General features: G+C 37.5%; 1 protein-coding gene across 2 annotated transcripts in view; it reads left to right on the forward strand.

The window, feature by feature from the left end:
* Window positions 1-20,707, forward strand: part of TNKS (tankyrase) — a 215,720-nt gene that overhangs the window by 90,428 nt on the left and 104,585 nt on the right. For both annotated transcript variants that reach the window (XM_043560611.1, XM_043560620.1), the window contains exon 4: window positions 20,461-20,497. In XM_043560611.1, the coding sequence (XP_043416546.1) occupies window positions 20,461-20,497 (37 nt within the window). The remainder of the gene's footprint in view (window positions 1-20,460; window positions 20,498-20,707) is intronic.

Below are 20,707 nucleotides of genomic sequence, written 5' to 3' on the forward strand. Positions count from 1 at the left end.
AAAAGGAAATAGGTATCTGCAGTCTGCCCATCACAGATTTCTGTGCTTTATTTAGGGCCTACTCTGAGCTCATGTACTGGAGATCCACACACACAACACACACACACGCACGCACACCATCAGTGACTAGCAGAACTGATCCTGAAGCCAGGCTGGTGATGTCTTCATTAAAGCAACAGTAACTCATTAGAAAGGATTGTCAGACCCTTTTATAGCTGTGGGATGGCCTTGTAGAGGAACTTTGTTTTATGTGGCCTTGTCCAGGTCTCATTGGAAACAGTCATTATCAGCAGGGCTGACTTTCACTTCCTCGGTATGTACCATAGTACTAATCCGAGATGACTTTTATTTTTGATTTATCTCAAAACTCATACTTTAAAATACCGACTGCTTATATAAGTGCATCTGAATCTTGAGCCAGGTTTCAGAAGGATTGCTGCCTTGTATGATTGACACATTTCCGTGGTAGAGACATAAAATTTGCCAAAGTCAGTACGCATTTCATGAAATCATTGTATGTAATTTAAAGTAAATCTAAAGTTAAAATGAACCAAAAACCAGACACAGACTTATCGTTACTGACAGGTGGATATACTTGAAGTCAGTAGATCACCAACTAGGATTTAAGAAATATCAAATGTCTGTAGAAGAGGAACTTATTACCGGTACATAATACTTCTTTTTTGTGGAATGAAGTTTTCTCTTTAATGAGGAACTAGAGATTTACTCCTTGTAAGGTTCCATCAGTCTTGTTAAGATTCTATCTGTTTTGGTGTGGAGGGGAAGGGAGGTTCATTTGCCTGGTGTTTCTAATTATCTTCCTCTGACTAGCTTTCACTTCTTCTTAGAAATTATTTAAACCACTCCATTTCTTTCTACTATTTTATTTATGTGGTACATCAGTTTCAATAGCTTTCTTCTCACATTGTGATTACAACTTTCTAGGGGCCCAGTTGAATTTTTAGGGCCAAAGACAAAATACCTCCCCTGCTTTTCATTATATAAAAGCCATTTATTATAGAGAAATTTAGTGGGGGTGTAGAGAAGTCGATTTTCTCAAATTCCTTAAATGTTAGTTAATTAAAATTCTTTCACTGATGTTAATGAAAAAGAGGTCCTGTCTCCCTGCTGGTTTATAGGAAGAAATAATACACAGTTATTAGTAAATCAAGTGGTTTAAAATTCGAAAAGCATCATCACCATCATCATCTCGTGTTGGAGGTCTACTGTGAATCAAGCAGTGTCGGGTGTTTTGTTTCTCTTATCCCTGACCCTCAGAACACCCATAAGATAAGCATTATCTTTCTCGTTTTACCATAGGAAACATGAAACTCTGATGAAGGTTAAATGATTTGGTCAAACTGACTTGGTGAGATAGTAGCAGACGTAGGATTCATCTAAAGGGCTGGCACAAAAGGTGATGCTTTTTGTTGTGATTTAGCAGTGCTTCTGGGCCAGGCCCAGGCCATGCTTCCCCTTGAACAAGTGCACATGGCACCCCCCTCTTTATGATCAAAGTCATGAAGTTAGAGGAAGAAAAAAGATTAAAGACAGCGGTAATATGCCATCCTGACTCCAATTAGAGCTTTTTAGCTTCTCCTTTTATTTTTTGTCCTCAAAAAGCATGTGGAGCTCTGGAGGAGACTCATTATTAACCCATCTTACTTAATATGAAAGATTACTGTAAAAATCCCAGACACAAGTGAAATGTTTTTGCCAGAAAGACTTTGTTCTGGAGTCAAAGAAGAAAAGAAAATGTGTGTGTGTGTGTGTGTGTGTGTGTGTGTGTGTGTGTGTGTGTGTATCCTTTTATATCTTATAAGGATATATATGTATGTGTATCTATCTATCCTTTGCTACAAGATCATTTCTGAGTGAGGTACTTATATAATGTACATTTAAAGGGCCTTGTGAATTACATAAAAATAAATGTAAACATTTTAAAAACAATGTTGAGCAAGTAAATTAATTAAATCATAGCAGTGTTAAATTATTTGGAATCTAAAGCCATATTTTTAAAAACTAGGTTGGAGGCTTCAGCTGCTGAAGATTGGTTTGAATTTGCCTGTTGTTTTTTATTTTTATTATTATTTTTTTTTTAAGATTTTTTTTTTCAACGTTTATTTATTTTTGGGACAGAGAGAGACAGAGCATGAACGGGGGAAGGGCAGAGAGAGAGGGAGACACAGAATCGGAAACAGGCTCCAGGCCCTGAGCCATCAGCCCAGAGCCCGACGTGGGGCTCGAACTCACGGACCGCGAGGTCGTGACCTGGCTGAAGTCGGACGCTTAACCGACTGCGCCACCCAGGCGCCCCTGCCTGTTGTTTTTTAAAGGTGAAGTGGGAGGAAGTTAAAGGGAAGAGAACAAAGCACATTGTAAACACTCATGAATCAAATTACTATTATTTAAGTGATAACGTTTGTTGCTTAAGGGTATTAACTACATAAAGGCAAAGATACATTGGACGTCAAGGTCTCCTGGATCCAGAGACTCAAACTGCATCCTGTATCTGACTGTCACTGTTTCTCTAACCACCCACCTCCTCCTGCCCCCCTCTCTGAGCTCTCTTCTGCCTCCTCTGCTTCCTTCCTTTCATTCCTGTTCTTTCTCCTCCCCTTCTCTGTTGTTTTGTTCCCTGCCTCTGTTTCATTTTTCTGTTGTTGTTTTCTTAGAGTCTTCATGCGTCAAAGAGCATGGCCATTGGCAGCTCTGGGGCCACAGCTGTATAGCTTTTCTTATTTTTCTAATGTAAAAAGAGGGCTCTTTCCCAGTTGCATAGTGAACCGTCTCAAGGAAGAACTCTGAGCTGCTTCAGTCAAATATCTGTACGTGCATCAGGCACCGGTCTGTGGCTGGAGTCTGATGATTGGCCAGGGGTGGAGCGGGGCTCTGATTGGCAACCCCGTTACAACCACACACAGTAAAGGAGGGAGATGGCCCACCGCTAGGGAGAGAGCACATATCAGAAGAAAGAGGTAGCAGGCACTTGGGCAGACAAAAATAACAGGTCTGTTGTGCTTTTCTGTTTGGATTTATGTTATTCCCTAGTTTATTCCTGACCTAGTCCTAATAACTAAAGATGGAATATTCATTAAATAATATACCTGCATTTACAAGAAAAATGAAATGTTAATTCCCTTGCAGTTGAAAGGAGGTATGAATGAAGTTCCTCAGAATTTCACCAGAATCTTCCTTTCAGAATGTATAAACATGTTTTTATTGATATTGTTTTTCATATCATTGCAAACTTAACCAAAAAGCAGAGTAGCTATTTTCTTTAGATTCATAAAAATATGTTATATTTTTAAAGAAAAATCTGTTATATTTATAAACAAAAAAATACATATTTATTATGCTCCAAAGAAGGTCTTGCCGGGTGGAATTTTATTTCTTGCTTTCTGGTCTGTAACTCTAGGTGTTAAATTGAAGTCTTGTTGAAAAGAATGTTTTATTCCTGGCAGCTGGTAGGGAACACCTTGGAAAGTATAATGTACTTTCCATTTGTCAGGAGCAGTGTTTGAGAAGCAGTGATCATCGTGGTTAAACACCCTCTGTCTGCTCTCTACTAGCTGTGGGAGGCACAGCAGTGGCCTCCCAGAGGCGTCCACACACTAATACCCAGAACCTGCAAATGTTACCTTATGAGGTAAAAAGGACTTCGCAGACGTCATTAAGTTAAGGATCTTCAGATGGGGAGATCAATTTAAATTCTCTGCATAGGTAGGTCCAACAATCACATGGGTCTTTATAGAAAGGAAAGAAGTCCAGTCAGAGAAAAGAGATGCGGCATGCAAACGGAGGTTGTCGGTTGTCGTGGTGCATGGCCACAAGCCGAGGAATGTGGGCATGCCTTAGAAGCTAGAAAAGGCAAGGAAGTGGATTCTCCTTTAGAGCCTCCAGAAGGAATGCAGCCCCGCTCACCCATTTCAAACTTCTGGTCTCCAGAATCCTAAGAGAATAGATTTGTGTTTTAAACCATTAAGTTTCTAGTAATTTATTACGGTAACAAGAAACTAACACAGTTAGCTCTGTGACCTTCCATTTTTCAGTTTCCTTATCTGTAAAGGTGGAAATAACAGAATCAAACATTATTTGAGGATTAAATGAGTTCATTCAAGGATAGTACCCCTCAAATAATGAGATCTGTAATTTGATATATGAACTGAACTTAGAGACTAATGAAGAACACACAGTACCGAATACATGCATGTATAATTTAAGTCTAGATGTATTATAATTTACAGACAACTGTAACATAAACGTTACACATACAATCATGGATCTGGAAGGACCTTAGATTTAGAGCTCAGCTAATCTATTCCATTACTCCTTCAGGATTATTCTACTATGTTCCTATATGACATTTCTATACCATATCCCTATGAGCTCTCTGACATAATTAGTCCATTGTTGAATAGCTTAAATGGTTGGCAATATTTCACCCATTTATTAAGCCAAATGCAGTAACTTCTCTTTGGAAGTACACTGTGTGTGGCTATGCATTTTTTTTAAGACCCTCCTCTGAAATACTGGCAGTAATAGAGGACACTTACTGTCACTATAATCACCACCTCTTCCATCTTAGTTTTTATATTGTAAGCTGAATGGCACCCACTCCTACCTTGTTTATTCTGCTGACACAGTGGAAGTTTCTGTTTGCTTTTTTGTAAATTTGTCACATTAATTCATTGAGCTTCCTGTCAAAGTAGCTTCAGAGTAGTTTAATCTGGGCTAGTCTTAAGTCAGTTTTAAGTATTTCTTATGTATTTGAGCAGTTGACTTTTTCTTTATTTGTTCTAATAGGGTATCGCATTTATCCTCGTTCTTCTTTTTTTTTTTTAATTTTTTTTTTCAACGTTTATTTATTTTTGGGACAGAGAGAGACAGAGCATGAATGGGGGAGGGGCAGAGAGAGAGGGAGACACAGAATCGGAAACAGGCTCCAGGCTCCGAGCCATCAGCCCAGAGCCCGACGCGGGGCTCGAACTCCCGGAGCGCGAGATCGTGACCCGGCTGAAGTCGGACGCTTAACCGACTGCGCCACCCAGGCACCCCTATCCTTGTTATTCTTGTTATTCTTGTAGTGTTAGCCACCAGTTGTCATCATTTTGTGTCCTAAAGCTCAGGTTCCTCAAGACCAGATTTTATTCTTTCATGTTATCTGGATAGCCAGCTGTTCCTTTTTTACAAAGTTCTTTGTTGTTGTTGTTGTTTTAAGTTTCAAGAAGAAATAATGAATTTACCAAGTCCTTTGGTCTCTTGCCCAGGATTGAGTGTCATTATCACTAGAAATGGTCTATTTTTCTTTTGGTAAGGTTGTTCATCTCTACAAGATTCATTGAAAGTGGTTAATGGTGTGTTTGACACATTCTCTGAGCATACTCTCAGACACTTTTTGGCATATGCATTTGAACGAGGTAGCCTTGTAAAAAGCTTGTGCTGCCTCTGTGAGTCACCATTAACTATGGCTGGTCTCCCTCTCTGGATCCTCTAGCAGGTGGCAAGGATTCTCCAGTCCTTAATACCTGTGAATTCTCTTCACTGTTGCATACATCTTTAAAAGCCCTATTTACCAACTAAGAAAAGCCTCATTTCTGCATTATCTGGTCAATAGTGTTGAGTACTTTGTATGTTTTACTCACCTCTGAGTTTGCAGTCTTCTGAGAGTCTACCTCAGAAACTTTATTCTTGGATTCTTTGTCCTCCCTAACTTCATCCCTACCTCTACTTTTACTGTTGACCTTTCTTCTCCCCTACTTCTTCCTCCTTCCACCTCCCCTTCCCTTTCTTCTTCTCCCACCCATCACTCCACCCCTACCAAATAAATGTCCAGCAGTCATGCTCGGAATCAGAAGTTCCTCACACCTAGGAGAGCCATTCTTAACTTAGAATTTGCTCCTACCTTAGTGACCGCATTTACTGAGTTTTGTAGTCCTCCAGCTCATGATGGTCTCAGATGTTAACTGTCCAAAACAGTAGCTACTGGCCACAGGTAGCTGTTGAACACAGCAATGGGCCTAGTGCCACATGGGGAAATGATAATATTTTAGATATATTGGGTGACATAAAATGTATTATTAAAATTAGTGTCTTCTGTTCACTTTTTTTTTAAACATGGTTACTAGAAAATTTTAAGTTACACATGTGCCTTGAATTATGTTTGCCCTAGACAGCATTTTTAGACACTCTAAATTAAGGAGAATCATTAACACAAAGAAAAAAAAATAAATTATACTTTAAAAATAATAAAATGTATAGCAATCTTATTGGACAGGTACAGCCATGCCTGTACATCTCATTAGGCCCAAAGAACATTGTTGCATCATTGCACAGTCTGGCTGAGGTTCATAATAATTGGCCCTGATTTGTCACGAAAGGTTAAATTATGTTTGGAATAACCCATTTTTTGAATGCATACGCTTGTGTAATATATTTCACAAAGAAATTCCATCAAGAGCAGAGGAATTAAACTGCTAAATTAGCAGAGTGATGTTGAAAACTTGGCTGTCCGGAGTGATGTGGTCTTTGAGTGTTCCGAGAGAGTCAATTTTTATGGCAGCAGCTGTCTAATAAGGCAAAGTGACAATTTTTACATGAGAGTAGTTGACAAATTCATGCAAGGCAAATAAGTCCATGCAAGAGTAGAAATCCCAAAATACCCCAAAACAGTTTGTTTCTTCAGAAATGTTTAAAATTTGCTGTCAACTATTGTGTTTATATTAAAATCATTATTTCAAAAATAATTTTTTTGAACCTGTATATAAATTTGATCTCCTCATTCAAGACACTTTCGGGTGTAGTACCTGCAGTCTTTGTCTTTGGTTATCTGTGTCTAGAAATGGTGCTAAACATTTCTTACTGGCACATTCTCCAATTAAGTTATGGATAATGCAAAACCAAAACTTAACCTTGAAAAAGCAAACTAATGTTACCGTCCGTGTCTGAACCTCATGGCAACATTGTGTGCATGAAGTGATGTGTATCACAGGTTAACCTCGGCCTTCCAAAAAAAAAAAAAGGAGGAACAAGGAATTTCTGAATAATTATGTTCTGAAACAATATCAAGTGCTGAAAGTTACATAAATCTAAATTCTGCCCTCTAAGAAATAATAACTAAGAGACAAATTTTTATCAGCAAGGAAAAGACAAAAAGACAAGGAATTTTGACTCACATTTCATTGTTATTAATATCAGATTGTCTTTGACATATTTCTGATAGAAATGTTGCTTCCCTGTATTGCTAGGTATTTAAAATAAGAAGGAACTAGATAAAACTGATACTAAGGGATGGGGTTTAATATATTTCAGATAAGAAAATGAAAATGTACAATTGACGTGGCTGTATGCCAAATCTGCATAGGAGAATGTATCCCAGTAAGATAATTTTAAGATTATCTGAAATTGAATATCTCTTTTTTCTCCTGTTTGCTAATTCAAATAAAAACATTTTTCTGACTTTTATTTAGTTGGGCATGAAGCACTTTCCCAAAGCAAAATACTAAAATAATTATTCCCCCAAATGCAAATATGTCCTCTTTATTTCCTCAACTTTAAAGTCTTTTTTTCCATATTTTTCTGAAATAGTAAACATCCTCCTATGTCTCCTCACTGAACAAAATAAGGAAAGTAGATAAAAATACGAGAGGATAGTTGAAGCCAAAAGTAATCGTAGTAGTACAATAGCCCAGTGCATTCACTTTATAATAAAATGAATGGTTAGGTAAATTAATAAGTGAATGTTCAGCCTGATTAGAAATTTTTGAAGCTGGGGTGCCTGGATGTCTCAGTCGGTTAAGCATCCAATTTCAGCTCAAGTCATGATCTCGAAGTTTGTGAGTTCGAGCCACACGTCTGTGCTGACAGCTCAGAGCCTGCAACCTGCCTCAGATTCTGTGTCTCCCTCTCTCTGCCCCTCCCTTGCTTGTGCTCTGTCTCTCTCTCAAAAATAAATAAATAGAAACATTAAAAAAATTGTTTTGAAGTTAATGTTATGCTCAGGAAAAGGCCAAATTGACTTTCCAGGCATTATATCTCAGTAGCTCTCTTTATAGTCTTTCAGATACAATATTTTTTAAAACTACTTCTCCTGGAGAACATTATATTTAATATGTCTGAAATGCCTCCTAGCTGGACTGTGAACCCTCGATATGTGTCTTGAAGTGGGCTGTACAAGAATGAAAGGCTGCTCAATTTTAACAACTAAATAATTAAATAAACTATATTAGAAGGAAAAAAAAAAAGAGGTTAGAATGGGAGAGAGCCAAAGCATAAGAGACTCTTAAAGACTGAGAACAAACTGAGGGTTGATGGGGGGTGGGAGGGAGTGGAGGGTGGGTGATGGGTATTGAGGAGGGCATCTTTTGGGATGAGCACTTGGTATTGTATGGAAACCAATTTGACAATAAATTTCATATATGAAAAAATAATTAATTAAACTATATTATTTAAATAGGTTATTCTAACTTAATAGACATTTCTCAGTATATGAAGTCTGAATCAATAGTAATATATTTATTAAATATAAACTGAAACATCAAAGTACTTCTGTGATTATGTTCAGAAAGATTATTGGACAAAGTATTAATCTAAGATCAATATACAAATATTTTAAATTTTAAATTTTACAGTTTATAGTTGGGCAACATGATATTCCTAATCACACCATAAAGCTAACACATCAGATTACAAACTCTGCTGCATCGTGATCCGCTCGGTGCCTTCTCTCTCCTTGACATTCTTTCCATTCTTATTGCTACCATCTATGTTCTTTTTCCTCCCACCATCCTCTTGCCAGTGACCCTGGAACTAATCCCCAGTGTCTCCAGGTCTTAACTCATTGAGTTACCAGGTTAAGTTCAGCTTTAATTAGCTTACTCTTGTACTCAAAAAAAGCAAAGAATAACTCCCTCTTCCTATGCCTTACAAAATAATGTTCAATCTTGCACCCTAACATTCAAGATCATTTATTTTTTTATATGAAATTTATTGTCAAATTGGTTTCCATACAACACCCAATGCTCATCCCAACATGTGCCCTCCTCACTGCCCATCACCCACTTTCCCCTCCCCCCCACATCAACCCTCAGTTTGTTCTCAGTATTTAAGAGTCTCTTGTGGTTTGCCTCCTTCCTTCTCTGTAACTTTTTTTCCCCCCTTCCCCTCCCCCCTGGTCTTCTGTTGAGTTTCTCAGGATCCACATATCCAGATGGCCAACAGGCACATGAAAAGATGCTCAGCGTCGCTCCTCATCAGGGAAATACAAATCAAAACCACACTCAGATACCACCTCACACCGGTCAGAGTGGCTAAAATGAACAAATCAGGAGACTATAGATGCTGGTGAAGATGTGGAGAAACGGGCACCCTCTTGCACTGTTGGTGGGAATGCAAACTGGTGCAGCCACTCTGGAAAACAGTGTGGAGGCTCCTCAAAAAATTACAAATAGATCTACCCTATGACCCAGCAATAGCACTGCTAGGAATTTACCCAAGGGATACAGGAGTGCTGATGCATAGGGGCACTTGTACCCCAATGTTTATAGCAGCACTTTCAACAATAGCCAAATTATGGAAAGAGCCTAAATGCCCATCAACTGATGAATGGATAAAGAAGATGTGGTTTATATATACAGTGGAATACAACTTAGCAATGAGAAAGAATGAAATCTGGCCATTTGTAGCATCGTGGATGGAACTGGAGAGTGTTATGCTAAGTGAAATAAGTCAGGCAGAGAAAGACAGATACCATGTTTTCACTCAAGATCCTTTAAAATATGGACCAGATTTTTATTTGAAGTATTATTCAGTATTCTTTATGCCTTTTCAACATATTTGGCATCAGTCACTTTTCCCCAAAAAACCTTGAATTTTCAAACTTCTTTGTTAAGGTAGATACTTATCCAACCTCTAGTCCATTTCCGCATGTTTAAAATCCTGCCCAAAAATATGTGGCCAAGCTTGTATATGACTTGACTTCATGAAATCACTCCATACCATTCATATAAAAAATACCATCAGAAGTAGTAAACTTCCATGCTGCTCCAGCAACTTGGCCCCTCCCTACTGTCACAAGGCAGAGATTACAGTCCTAGTTTTGTCACTACATAGTTTTAAAATTTGGGGTCTTAGATGAATCATGTATAAAATAAGGACATCAAACTGTTTATACTGCCAAGCCTGTTTTAAAATTATATTGAGAAGCGACGAGCACAAACCAGAGGTTCTTAACCTGTGGTGACTTGATGAATCCAGAAAGCCTGCAAAAACTCTAAAAGATTTGAGTTTAGGGTCAAGTGTGCAAGGTGTTTTCTCCCTAGGGAGGGGGTCTAAAGCTATTCTTTCTTTAACTCCTTAGCATGGTCCATGATCCAAAAAAGGTTAGGAACCATCCATTTCCCTGATCTGAATCTTCTATTTACCCAGGCATACCCAGACACACACAGTATCTCTCTCAGTCGCATTGGTAAATATCTGAAAGCTTTAAAAACGTAGTGCTTAGTTCTGTTATCTCCTTAGGGTGGTCCTCCACCACTTTTCCTCACCACACGTGACAGATAACGTTCACATGGGTGAGAGATACTGCCATCAACAACAGTTCTGCACTGCAGCCTGCTGAATGCAGGAGATGCTGTGTAGGTTTGGTGCCATGCCTGGCGTGCTGCTCTAACTCTATCGCTTTTTCTCCTGCTGATTCCAGATTAAGTACACAACACAGTAGTGGTAGCTGTATTATTGCCATATTGTAGCTATGGAATGCATGTTTTTTAAATGAATAAAGAAAAGATGTTATTCAGAGGACAACTAATAAATGAATGGCAGTTAAAAAAAAAAAGAACAAGAGTTTGAATGAGAAAGACTGTGCCTAGTACAATACCATCAAACTTCACTAAAGTTAATGAACCTCTAAACTTGAATAAGAGATTGAGTGATACTTTGGGGACACTATAAGAAAAAAAATACATTAAGCATTTGCAGTTGAAATAAACCACAATTGGTGCTTTTGAGAAGGCCAGAATGGCAAACAGGGTTACTACATCTTTTAGAGATTTTTGTAAACCAAGGACAAAATACATTATACAAAGAATGTAAATGCAATCATGCACAATAATTACAATGAAGACAAGCCAGTTCTTATATTATTCAAAAGGTAGTCACTTGCCCTTCTACATTAGCCTCTGTTTTTTAGGTCCTTGTTATAAGAAGCAGAGGTTGGACAGTTCCCAGGTAGGTGTCTCACAAAACTCCAGGCCCTCAGTAGCCTGATACATTGAGGGGCCAAGCATCCTGATAAGTGTAAGACTGCAGGAAAGTAATTTTCCTTTCACAGATAACAGCATGGTTCCTACACATCAAAATATGCTTTGTGTATATATTCTCAGCTCTGGGATTGCAGGTAGCATGTACCAGTTTCTCGCATGAAGAGATCAAATTTGTATATTCTCCCTGTTTAAAAAAAATAACAGGGCGCCTGAGTGGCTCAGTTGGTTTAGTGTCCGACTCTTCAACGTTTATTTATTTTTGGGACAGAGAGAGACAGAGCATGAACGGGGGAGGGGCAGAGAGAGAGGGAGACACAGAGTCGGAAACAGGCTCCAGGCTCTGAGCCATCAGCCCAGAGCCCGACGCGGGGCTCGAACTCACAGACGGCGAGATCGTGACCTGGCTGAAGTCGGACGCTTAACCGACTGCGCCACCCAGGCGCCCCTAGTGTCCGACTCTTAATAAATCGGCCCAGGTCATGATCTCGTGGTCTTGAGATCAAGCCCCGTGCAGGGCACTCTTATGCTGAGCGTGAAGCCTGCTTGGGATTCTGTCTCTCCCTCTCTCCCCCTGCCCTTCCCCCACTAACACACACACTCTCTCTCTCTCTCTCAAAATAAATAAATAGACATTTTTTTAAAAATTGAAAAAAATACAAAAGCACAATTAAGTGAAGAACTAAAAAGCTGTGCAAATTAGTTCATTTTAGGTGAATTGCCCCCATGAGACGCAGGGTTGGGGTTTCTAATTGTGAGGTTGTGGCAGAGTTGTCTTATATCTCATTAGTAAACTTTTTCTATTTTGTTCTTGTTTGTTTGTTTGTTTCTTTCTTTCTTTCTTTCTTATTTATTTACTTATCTAAGAGAGTGAGCAAGGAAGAGGAGAGGGAGAGAGAATCTTAAGCAGCCTCCACATTCAGGGTGGAGCCCATTGCTTGCTTGATCCCACGACCCTGGGATCATGACCAGGCCAAAATCAAGAGTCGGTGGCTCAACTGACTGAGCCACCCAGGCGCCCCTCTTATTCCTTTCTGTAGGTGATACATCCATATTCCAGAATTAAGAATTTTTCAAATTTTTAAAGAAGTCATTATTTGGCAGTTTCTTATAAAGTTTAAACATGTACTTATTATATGTAGTACCCCTACTCCTAATATTTGCCCAAGGAAGTGAAGATATAGGTCCTTGCAAAATCTGAATTTTTATAGTTACTTTATTCATAATCTACCAAAGAGCTGGCAACAACCTGGATCTCTAGTAGCTAGTGAATGGGTAAGCAAATTCAGGTGCATTCATATAAGGGAATACTGCTTAACAGTCAAAAAGAACAAATATTGATCTGTCCAATGACATGAATAAGCATTTGTACTAAGTAAAAGAACCCATATTCAAAAGTTTACATATTCTCTGATTCCATTTGTATGGCATTCTAAAAAAAGTAAAACTATAGGGACAGAAATAAGATCAACGGTTGCCATGGAAGGGGGTTGGGATAGGAGACTGATTATAGAGGGGCCTGAAGAGACTTTTTGGGTGATGGAAATATTCTGTGTCTGGAGGTTGTGGCCACAGGCTGTATAAGTTTGTCAAAATTCACAGGATTGTACATCTAAAAGGGATGGATTTAACTTTACATAAATTATACTTCAGTATGCAAATAAAATAAGACACTGTACATCCATCTTGTATGCCTTATAAAACATCCCGGTAGAGTCTGGTGATGCACCTTGTAGTCAAACATTAATATTTTTGCATTGAAATATATGATAACTAGGTACGCTGAGTAGGTTAAGTTTTGCTGCCAGATGACTTTTTGGAGCCTTTTGGATTTGAGATTTACAAATAAGAAATTGTGGGGGCTCCTGGGTGGCTCAGTTGGTTAAGTGTCTGACTTCAGCTCAGATCATGATCTCGTGCGTGGTTCATGAGTTCCACTCCAACATTGGGCTGTCTGCTGTCAGCACAGAGCCTGCTTTGGATCCTCTGTCCCCTTCTCTCTCTGCCCCTCCTCTGCTCACTCTCTCTCAAAAATAAATAAACATTAAAAAAAATAAGAAATTGTAGATTGATGACTATGGAAAAGGGACCACTGGTACAGAACAAAGAATATAAAACTATTGGCCTGTTTTGGATCAAATATGGATTTTACTTTTCCAAACCCCTTTTTTGGGAGGGGAACAGCCACTGTGATAATAAAAAAAAATCAGTGTCCCACGTCTCCCAGTCTCACCCAGCTCTCCCTTCTTGTCTTCTTTTTGATGTATCAAAAGGTCTTTTCCTCTGCAGAATAATCTAAAAGTCCTTTCCTTTTTAAAGTATAGGCATACTTTGGAGAATTTCTCATTGGTTGATAACGTCCTGTAGGAACACCTTTCTTGGCTTTTAATGTCCAGTTTTAGAGAGTCTATATATCTTGTAATATACCCTTTTTGGGGGGAGTAGTGTACATTTATTTTTATGCCCCAAATTTAAATACTTAATTTTTAATAACAAAAATCCAATGAAAAGTCTTGTTACGTGCCAGATACAACTGACAGAATGTCAGAGACCTGTATAAATTATTTGAAACTCTGCAGAGTGTCCATAAATGGGACACTTTGGACTAGATGTTGCTGGGGCTAAGCAAGGTCATATGACCGCCCACACAGAAACTAAGAGTTAACGATTCTGTTATTTATTTGGGCGCCTGGGTGGCTCAGTAGGCTAAGTGTCCAACTTTGGCTCAGGTCATAATCTCACCATTTGTGAGTTCGAGCCCCGTGTCAGGCTCTGTGCTGACAGCTCAGAGCCTGGAGCCTGCTTCAGATTCTATGTGTCCCTCTCTCTCTGCCCCTCCCCTGTTTGTACTCTGTCTCTCTCTCCTTCAAAAATAAACATTAAAATAATTTTAAAAGAAAATAATTGTTATTTACTGGTTGCATTACGTGGTTTTTTCGCAGAGCCTTTGTTATATTTGAATGTTATATTATGTTTTTTAAATGTTTTAGGACATCGGTTTGGGTTTTGTGTTGACATGTAATCTGTTGTTATTTTTTATCATTTAAATATTGTGATCTAGGGTAATATAATCGTATTTGGGGGTCTTTTTCTTTGAAAATTGATTTTTCTTTTTTTGCAGGGAGTGGGACACTTCCATTTTCTCAAAGAATTGGAAAATTCTCAATCTTTTGGTTTATATCTAGTTCAATGCTTAGATGAACTTTTCCTTAAAAAAAATCTTACCAACAAAATAGAAATATCTATAATTAAATATCAGAATTCTACAGATCACCACTTTCTTCTGAAAGAGCTATTTTCATTTAACTTCTGTTAGAGTGTCACCAAAATATAGAACCAACTAAGTAAATAGTACAGGTTGACTAAAATTGCTTTACCACTTATTCTGTAATTCGCAGGTGTAGTACGTTTTATAACAGTTCAGTAGAGATTTTGTTTCCCACATAATTTATGTTTTTCCTTAAAGTTTGTTTGGAGCAACATTAAAATTGTATTAGAAAAAGAGCTGAGCAATATTGAGAATCAAATACAGGATGAGAATTTTACAGTTGAAACCCGAAATCATTGAACCCTTCACCTTCCCTTTCCAGATGGCAATAAAATAGAAGAAGGTCCCTAGAATATAGAGTGACTTTCCCGAGGTCACACAAGTAAATTGATGGCAGAGGTAGAATCCACTCCAGATCCTTTATCATACAGTTCAGTGTCTTCCCCTATATTTCATACTGATGAAGAAGTTGTTTAATATTTAATAGGGGAAAAAAAGTTTACAGAGTTTTGGCATTGACAAATTAATAGTAAGAATAATATGGAAAGTAGCTTATTAAAGTAAAAGATGACTTCTTTTTTGTTTTTTTAAGATGACTTCTTAAATAGTCAATAAAAACCCTAGAGTAGCATGGTCCAAAAAATGTTTAACTGTTCTAATGTTCTCTCTGCACTGTCTGCTGGAGGAGACAATAGCCACATGTGCCTATTGAAAAACTTGAAATAAGGCTAGTGCAACTGATGAACAGTTTTTGTTTTTGTATAACGTGAATGTCCGTGAAAGTAAATAGCTATGAGAGAGTGCCGTGTACTGTATAGGACAGCACGGCTTTGAGGTCCTCTGGTATGGACCTTTGATATGGACTTTGGTAGTGCAGGTGATGTTTAATGTTAGCTAATGTTGACTAATTAAAAGGTCCGAGTTGTAGGAAGCAAAAGAAAATAAAAGGATCTCCACTAGAACAATTCTCTGTTCAAGCCTAGAATTTGAAAGCCCCACATTATTCTGTGTTTAGAATGGAGGTGGAGTGTGTAGTCTGACCATGATTCTAGACTTAATTAATGGTATGGACTTTGACTCCAGTATCAGAATGAGTGGGAAGACTGATAAGATTCAGAAGTAGGAGGAAGGCGTGGAGAACTCTTACAAAGTCGTAGTTTTTCTCCAGTTGTCCTGAAAATATTTAGGAAAGATTTCAGAGAGAAAAAAGAATTCAAGAACTCCTGGAGCCATTGTTTATTAAAGTAGAATACCAGTCTATCTGCGAATTGCTTTTGGTGGAAGACCTGTAGCTTTAAGCTTCTTGAGATGAGATTATTTCCCAGTGCTTTAATGAAATTCCTTCCACAGCTACATAGTTAGTTCTGAATTTTCAAAGCTATTAGTGAAAATACAATGGAGTTTGTCACCTAAATTAATATTTTATTCCCCATGTAGGCTGTCATTTTAGCTACAAGAATCAGTTAATCTCTTATATTTGCTGGTACCTTGATGAGAAAGTATCTCTATAAGAATTATCAATTCATGGTACTATTTAGCACTCAGCAGCACAAGGGTCCCTACACCTGATAACTGAGATGATTGATTAAAGTCTTTACATAGCCCTTCCCTTGAGGTATCTAAAGCAGGAGGAATTAAGCATGTTAATGGAAATGCAGAAAGCATTGATCATTTGAATAGAACTGGAATGAATTTTTCTCATTCCCACTCCCTTGGTCCAAAATGTTAAAACAAACTAAAAAGGTTAAGCCCTGTATACTTTTTTTTTTTTTTTGCCCATGTTTACAAGCTCATATGAGAGTTCTAATGCTTTAAAATGGTTTTGATGGAAATATTTAGCTTAAATAATATAAATAGGTTTAACCTATTTAAAGCTAGTTATTGTTAACTATTTTTAAAATTGTTTTATTGCCATTACTGTTTTGTTACTCTTTGGTTTACATCATCTTGTAGAGCTCAGGTTTGGTTAGTTTGTGCTTACATATTAGCTTTTTTCAGGGCCTGGCTGATCATGAATAATGTTCAGTAAAACCTTAGACAATTCATTTAACTGCCTCGGTGTCAATTTCATTAACTGTAAATGAATATGTTGCAGATGATCCCTTAGGAGAACAATTCTGAAATTGGAGGTGAGGTGACAGAAGAAAGGTGACTTTCAAACTCCATTTCCCTCATTGCATCTAAGAAGATGTTACCATAGGCATATATTGTGAATGGCTTCAAAGTAGACAAAAGTCGTAATTCTTTTTTGGTCCCTCATTGCTCTAAGAATTTGTGATTCTGTGTTCATAATCTTTCCATGTTATTTCCCCTCAACAAAGCCAAATGACTCATTTTTACAAAACTAAGTCTCCTTTGATTCTCTCACTTGCTAAAGAAAGAGGCACTTTTAAATGTTGAAATTGAGATAAGTCAATAATTATGACTCCTATTTATTGATGTAAGTTTTCTTCATTTTTATTCAAAAGGTAATTTTGCCTTCATACTAAGTGAAAAGAGAAGTTTTTTTTTTCTAACTACCTCAGAGAAATAAAAGGGGAGTTTCATTTTTAACCTATTTTGACCGTTATTTTTTAACCTTTTTTTAAACCTTTCTTTTTAACACATTGACTCACACCTCCTGTGTGTGTATGCTTGTGTGTGTGTGTGTGTATTTATTTTTACATATATCCTGGCATTAGTTTACTAAAAAGAAAAAGCAGTTCAGACTTTGAAAAGTAAACTTTGTGGCTTGCTTATTTTTTTAATCCCACTTATTTTATTCTAATCAAAGAAAAATATTTTAAGCTATCTGTTTTCAGCATTCCTGACTGCTATTATCTTGACTGTAATTGCCTAGTTTCCTTTCCGGCTGATCTATTGCTAGCCTTTATCTGGATGTTATTAAAGAATATAAATGCTCCATAGAGCACCATATAGTCCCAGCCAGAATGTTCTCAGATTCTTTGCTAAAATGACACCAAACCAGTGGTTTGGCTGGTAAGTAAGTAGCTCAGATTTGTCGTCAGAATGTACAAGGGATTCTAAATTCACTGCTCGTTGTTCCTGAGATGTAGCATTTGAAAAACAGCTTCAGCTGTTTATGGATTATGGTCCTTGGGCACCAGATAGTGGATGTTGGAATGTATTGCAGAAAAGCTGATTAAAGTACTAGAGCCTCTAAAAGTAAAAGTAGAAAGTCATTTGTAATACCTGTGCCTGACTCTGTCGGGTGCACTTATATGGTTCCTTTAGAGAGCTTTGGTTTATTATCATCTTATCCATGCAGGAATAACCTTTTTGTAAAAAAAAAAAAAAAAAAAAAATGCGCCTTTTGGAGAAAACATTCATAAGCAATACTTGATGAGAAGTTTATGTGGGTAGACTGATTTGAACCTTGAAAATCCTAAATACTTTGCACTCTTATTATCTAGCTTATTAGAGTCTTGTTTGACTACGACTCAGCTTTCAATAGTAGCTACTTCAATTCCCAATTTTCATGTGTTGTGACCGTCAATCAGGGAATTTACACTGGCCCCAAAACATAAACTATGTCAGAATTCATTGTCCCTCCCCACCCCCTACCTCTTGGGCCACTTTTCTCCCCGACAACAGTTCACAGAAGTAGAGTCTGGAGATATTTTATATTATTACAAAACTTACAGGTCTTTAAATATACTTCGTACTCCTCTTGTTGAGATATTTCCATATTTCCTCATTATTTTTGAAGTAAAGTTCAAACTTCTTAGAGAGCCGTTCGTGATCTGTTCCTTCCCTACCCATTCCCCTGCAGTGTGAGTGTGGTTTCAGACTTACAGAGCTACTGTTTCCCTTCCTATTGGTTTTTGTTTCTGTTTTACACTGGTTGCCTGCTTCTCCTTCACCCTTTTTTCATTTTACCTGAGAATCGCTTGCTCTTCCTTCAAAACTCTGCGTACATTTCCCTTCTTCCAGGAAACCTTCCTTGAGCCACAATTACCCTGCCTCTTACCAATCTCAGTCAGACCAGCCTTTAAGCTGTTTATGACTTTCACAAGATTCTTTTCATACTCTACTGGGACCTTATGTTTGTCTGGCTCACTTAAGAGACCAATACTCCTTGAGTTCAGAGATGATACTGGGGTCTTTTGTGGGTCTGAATCTGGCATTTTCAAATAAATGTTTGTTGACTGACTGAATGACTTCTAGAGATAATCTCATAATTTGACTTACTTTGCCCCTGATCCTTAAGGCATCTGAGAGTATGGTTTATGTCATATTCCTCACAAGGAGCTTTTAAATTGACTCACTCACTTCCATATTGCCACCTAAAATGTGTAGTAAAGGTAGGTCTTTGGCTTTGGGAAGACAAGAACCTATTGGCTAGGAGATACAGTAATATAAATCTTAACACTGTCAATTAGCCAAAGAATGTGGAATACAATATATGGGAAATTGGAAAGACCAACTCTATGATGAATGATGCATTCTAGCTTATCCATGTAGATTGTTGAATCTGTGACTTTAGTGGTATATAAAATTTCCTTAGGAGGGAATAGATATTTAATAACTTCTTCCTTATTTGAAAATAACTGTTTACAGTTTCTAGATTTTAATGTAATCTTAATATGAGAAGCAAGACAAAGTTTGAACCAAAAGAATATTTGCCAGTGATGGGCTATAGAATTTAAGCGTGTACTTGGTTGTCCTTAGGTGTCTTTTGAGTATTTGCATCAATATTCTGCATTCTGTTACAAAACAGAAACAAAATGCAAAGAAATCCATATTTATAAATGATAAGATGTTTAAAATAATTTAAGCTTATTTCTTAATAGAATTGTAACATTTTCATTTAATCTAAAATTTTATTTCTTCTATGTATGGTTAATATTTGCTTTCATGTAATTATTTGCTTAGACATTTTGTATAATTATTTCTCTAATGATATAGCAAACTGACTCAGCACATTATAGCTGAATCATAGTCCTGGCTCTTTTTATTTATTGAATAAACAAACACTGTATTGTTAAAATTCTTTGTCCTTCAACTGAGTTTGCAAAAGAAGCTTGTTTGTTAGATCTTGCATACTCTAAGGAATGTGTATCAAAGGTTTGAAATTATATACCTGTTTTTCAGTCTGCGATATTTTTAAAAAATAGAAGGGAGCAAAATTGTCCACGTCTCAATAGTTGGCTATCTGCTTACTCTCAGAGACCCCAGCATCCTTTTTAAAAATAATTTTAAGGGTTTCTTGTTTACTAAAATTTGGTATTGAATTTGTGTAAAGTCTGAAGATTGCAGCATGCTAGAATATTTTTGTCATCTAAGACTGTATTCACTGTTTAGGTTTTTGGAGCACTGCCTCCAAGAGGTTCGTAGCATTTGGTACGGAGTTCACGTATTTCTAGTCTACAGACCTACCCTATTGAGGCAAAAGCTTCATGATGCTGATGTGTTTTTTTCTACTGCTATAATGCTCAGCAACGGTAATTAATTAAAAAAAAAAAAAAACTTTCCATGTCATTACAAATAAAACTGAGGTTTTTTTTTTTGAAGGCTAGTAATTTGTACCTTTAAAGAGCCACATTATTTTGCTTTTGTCTCAGAATGTATTATGCTTCACAAGTATACTGTGACAGCCTGAATAGGAAAGGGGGGAGGGGACATTGTCTTCAGCTGGCATGCTGTTATCAGAGGGAATGTGTTTCTGGACACGAGATTTAGCATTCATTGGTTGTCTGAAGAAAGCTATTTCATCTGAGGATTGGACAAGAAGCTGCGTCAATTTGCTGCCCGTCTCCAAGGCACTGGTGATGCTGCCTTCACAAGCTGGCTAACGTCACGGCTCCATCACCCAGCGGGGTGTGGACTCTCTTTTTCTGTTCTTCTCTATTTAATTCTCTATTTGCTGCCTACTGCATTTCTTAATCTGTCTTCTGCCAAATGCTAACAGCATGATATTTTGCAATCATCTAGGTGAATACAAGAAAGACGAACTCCTAGAAGCTGCTAGGTAAGTGATTCCATTCATTTTAAGTGAGTATAATGCATGTAAGGGAGAAAAGGGGGAGGGCAGGTGGAGGACTATAAAAATTATAACATGTTATTGTCTCGCTTGGATTTTACGTGATAATGCGGCTGAGACCCTATACTCAATCTCTATATACTTTGTTTTACATGATGTTTATTAAATGATAGAGTTGTGCAACATGGCAAAGATTAC

This window comes from Prionailurus bengalensis, chromosome B1, assembly GCF_016509475.1.
Source record: "Prionailurus bengalensis isolate Pbe53 chromosome B1, Fcat_Pben_1.1_paternal_pri, whole genome shotgun sequence".
NCBI lineage: Eukaryota > Metazoa > Chordata > Mammalia > Carnivora > Felidae > Prionailurus > Prionailurus bengalensis.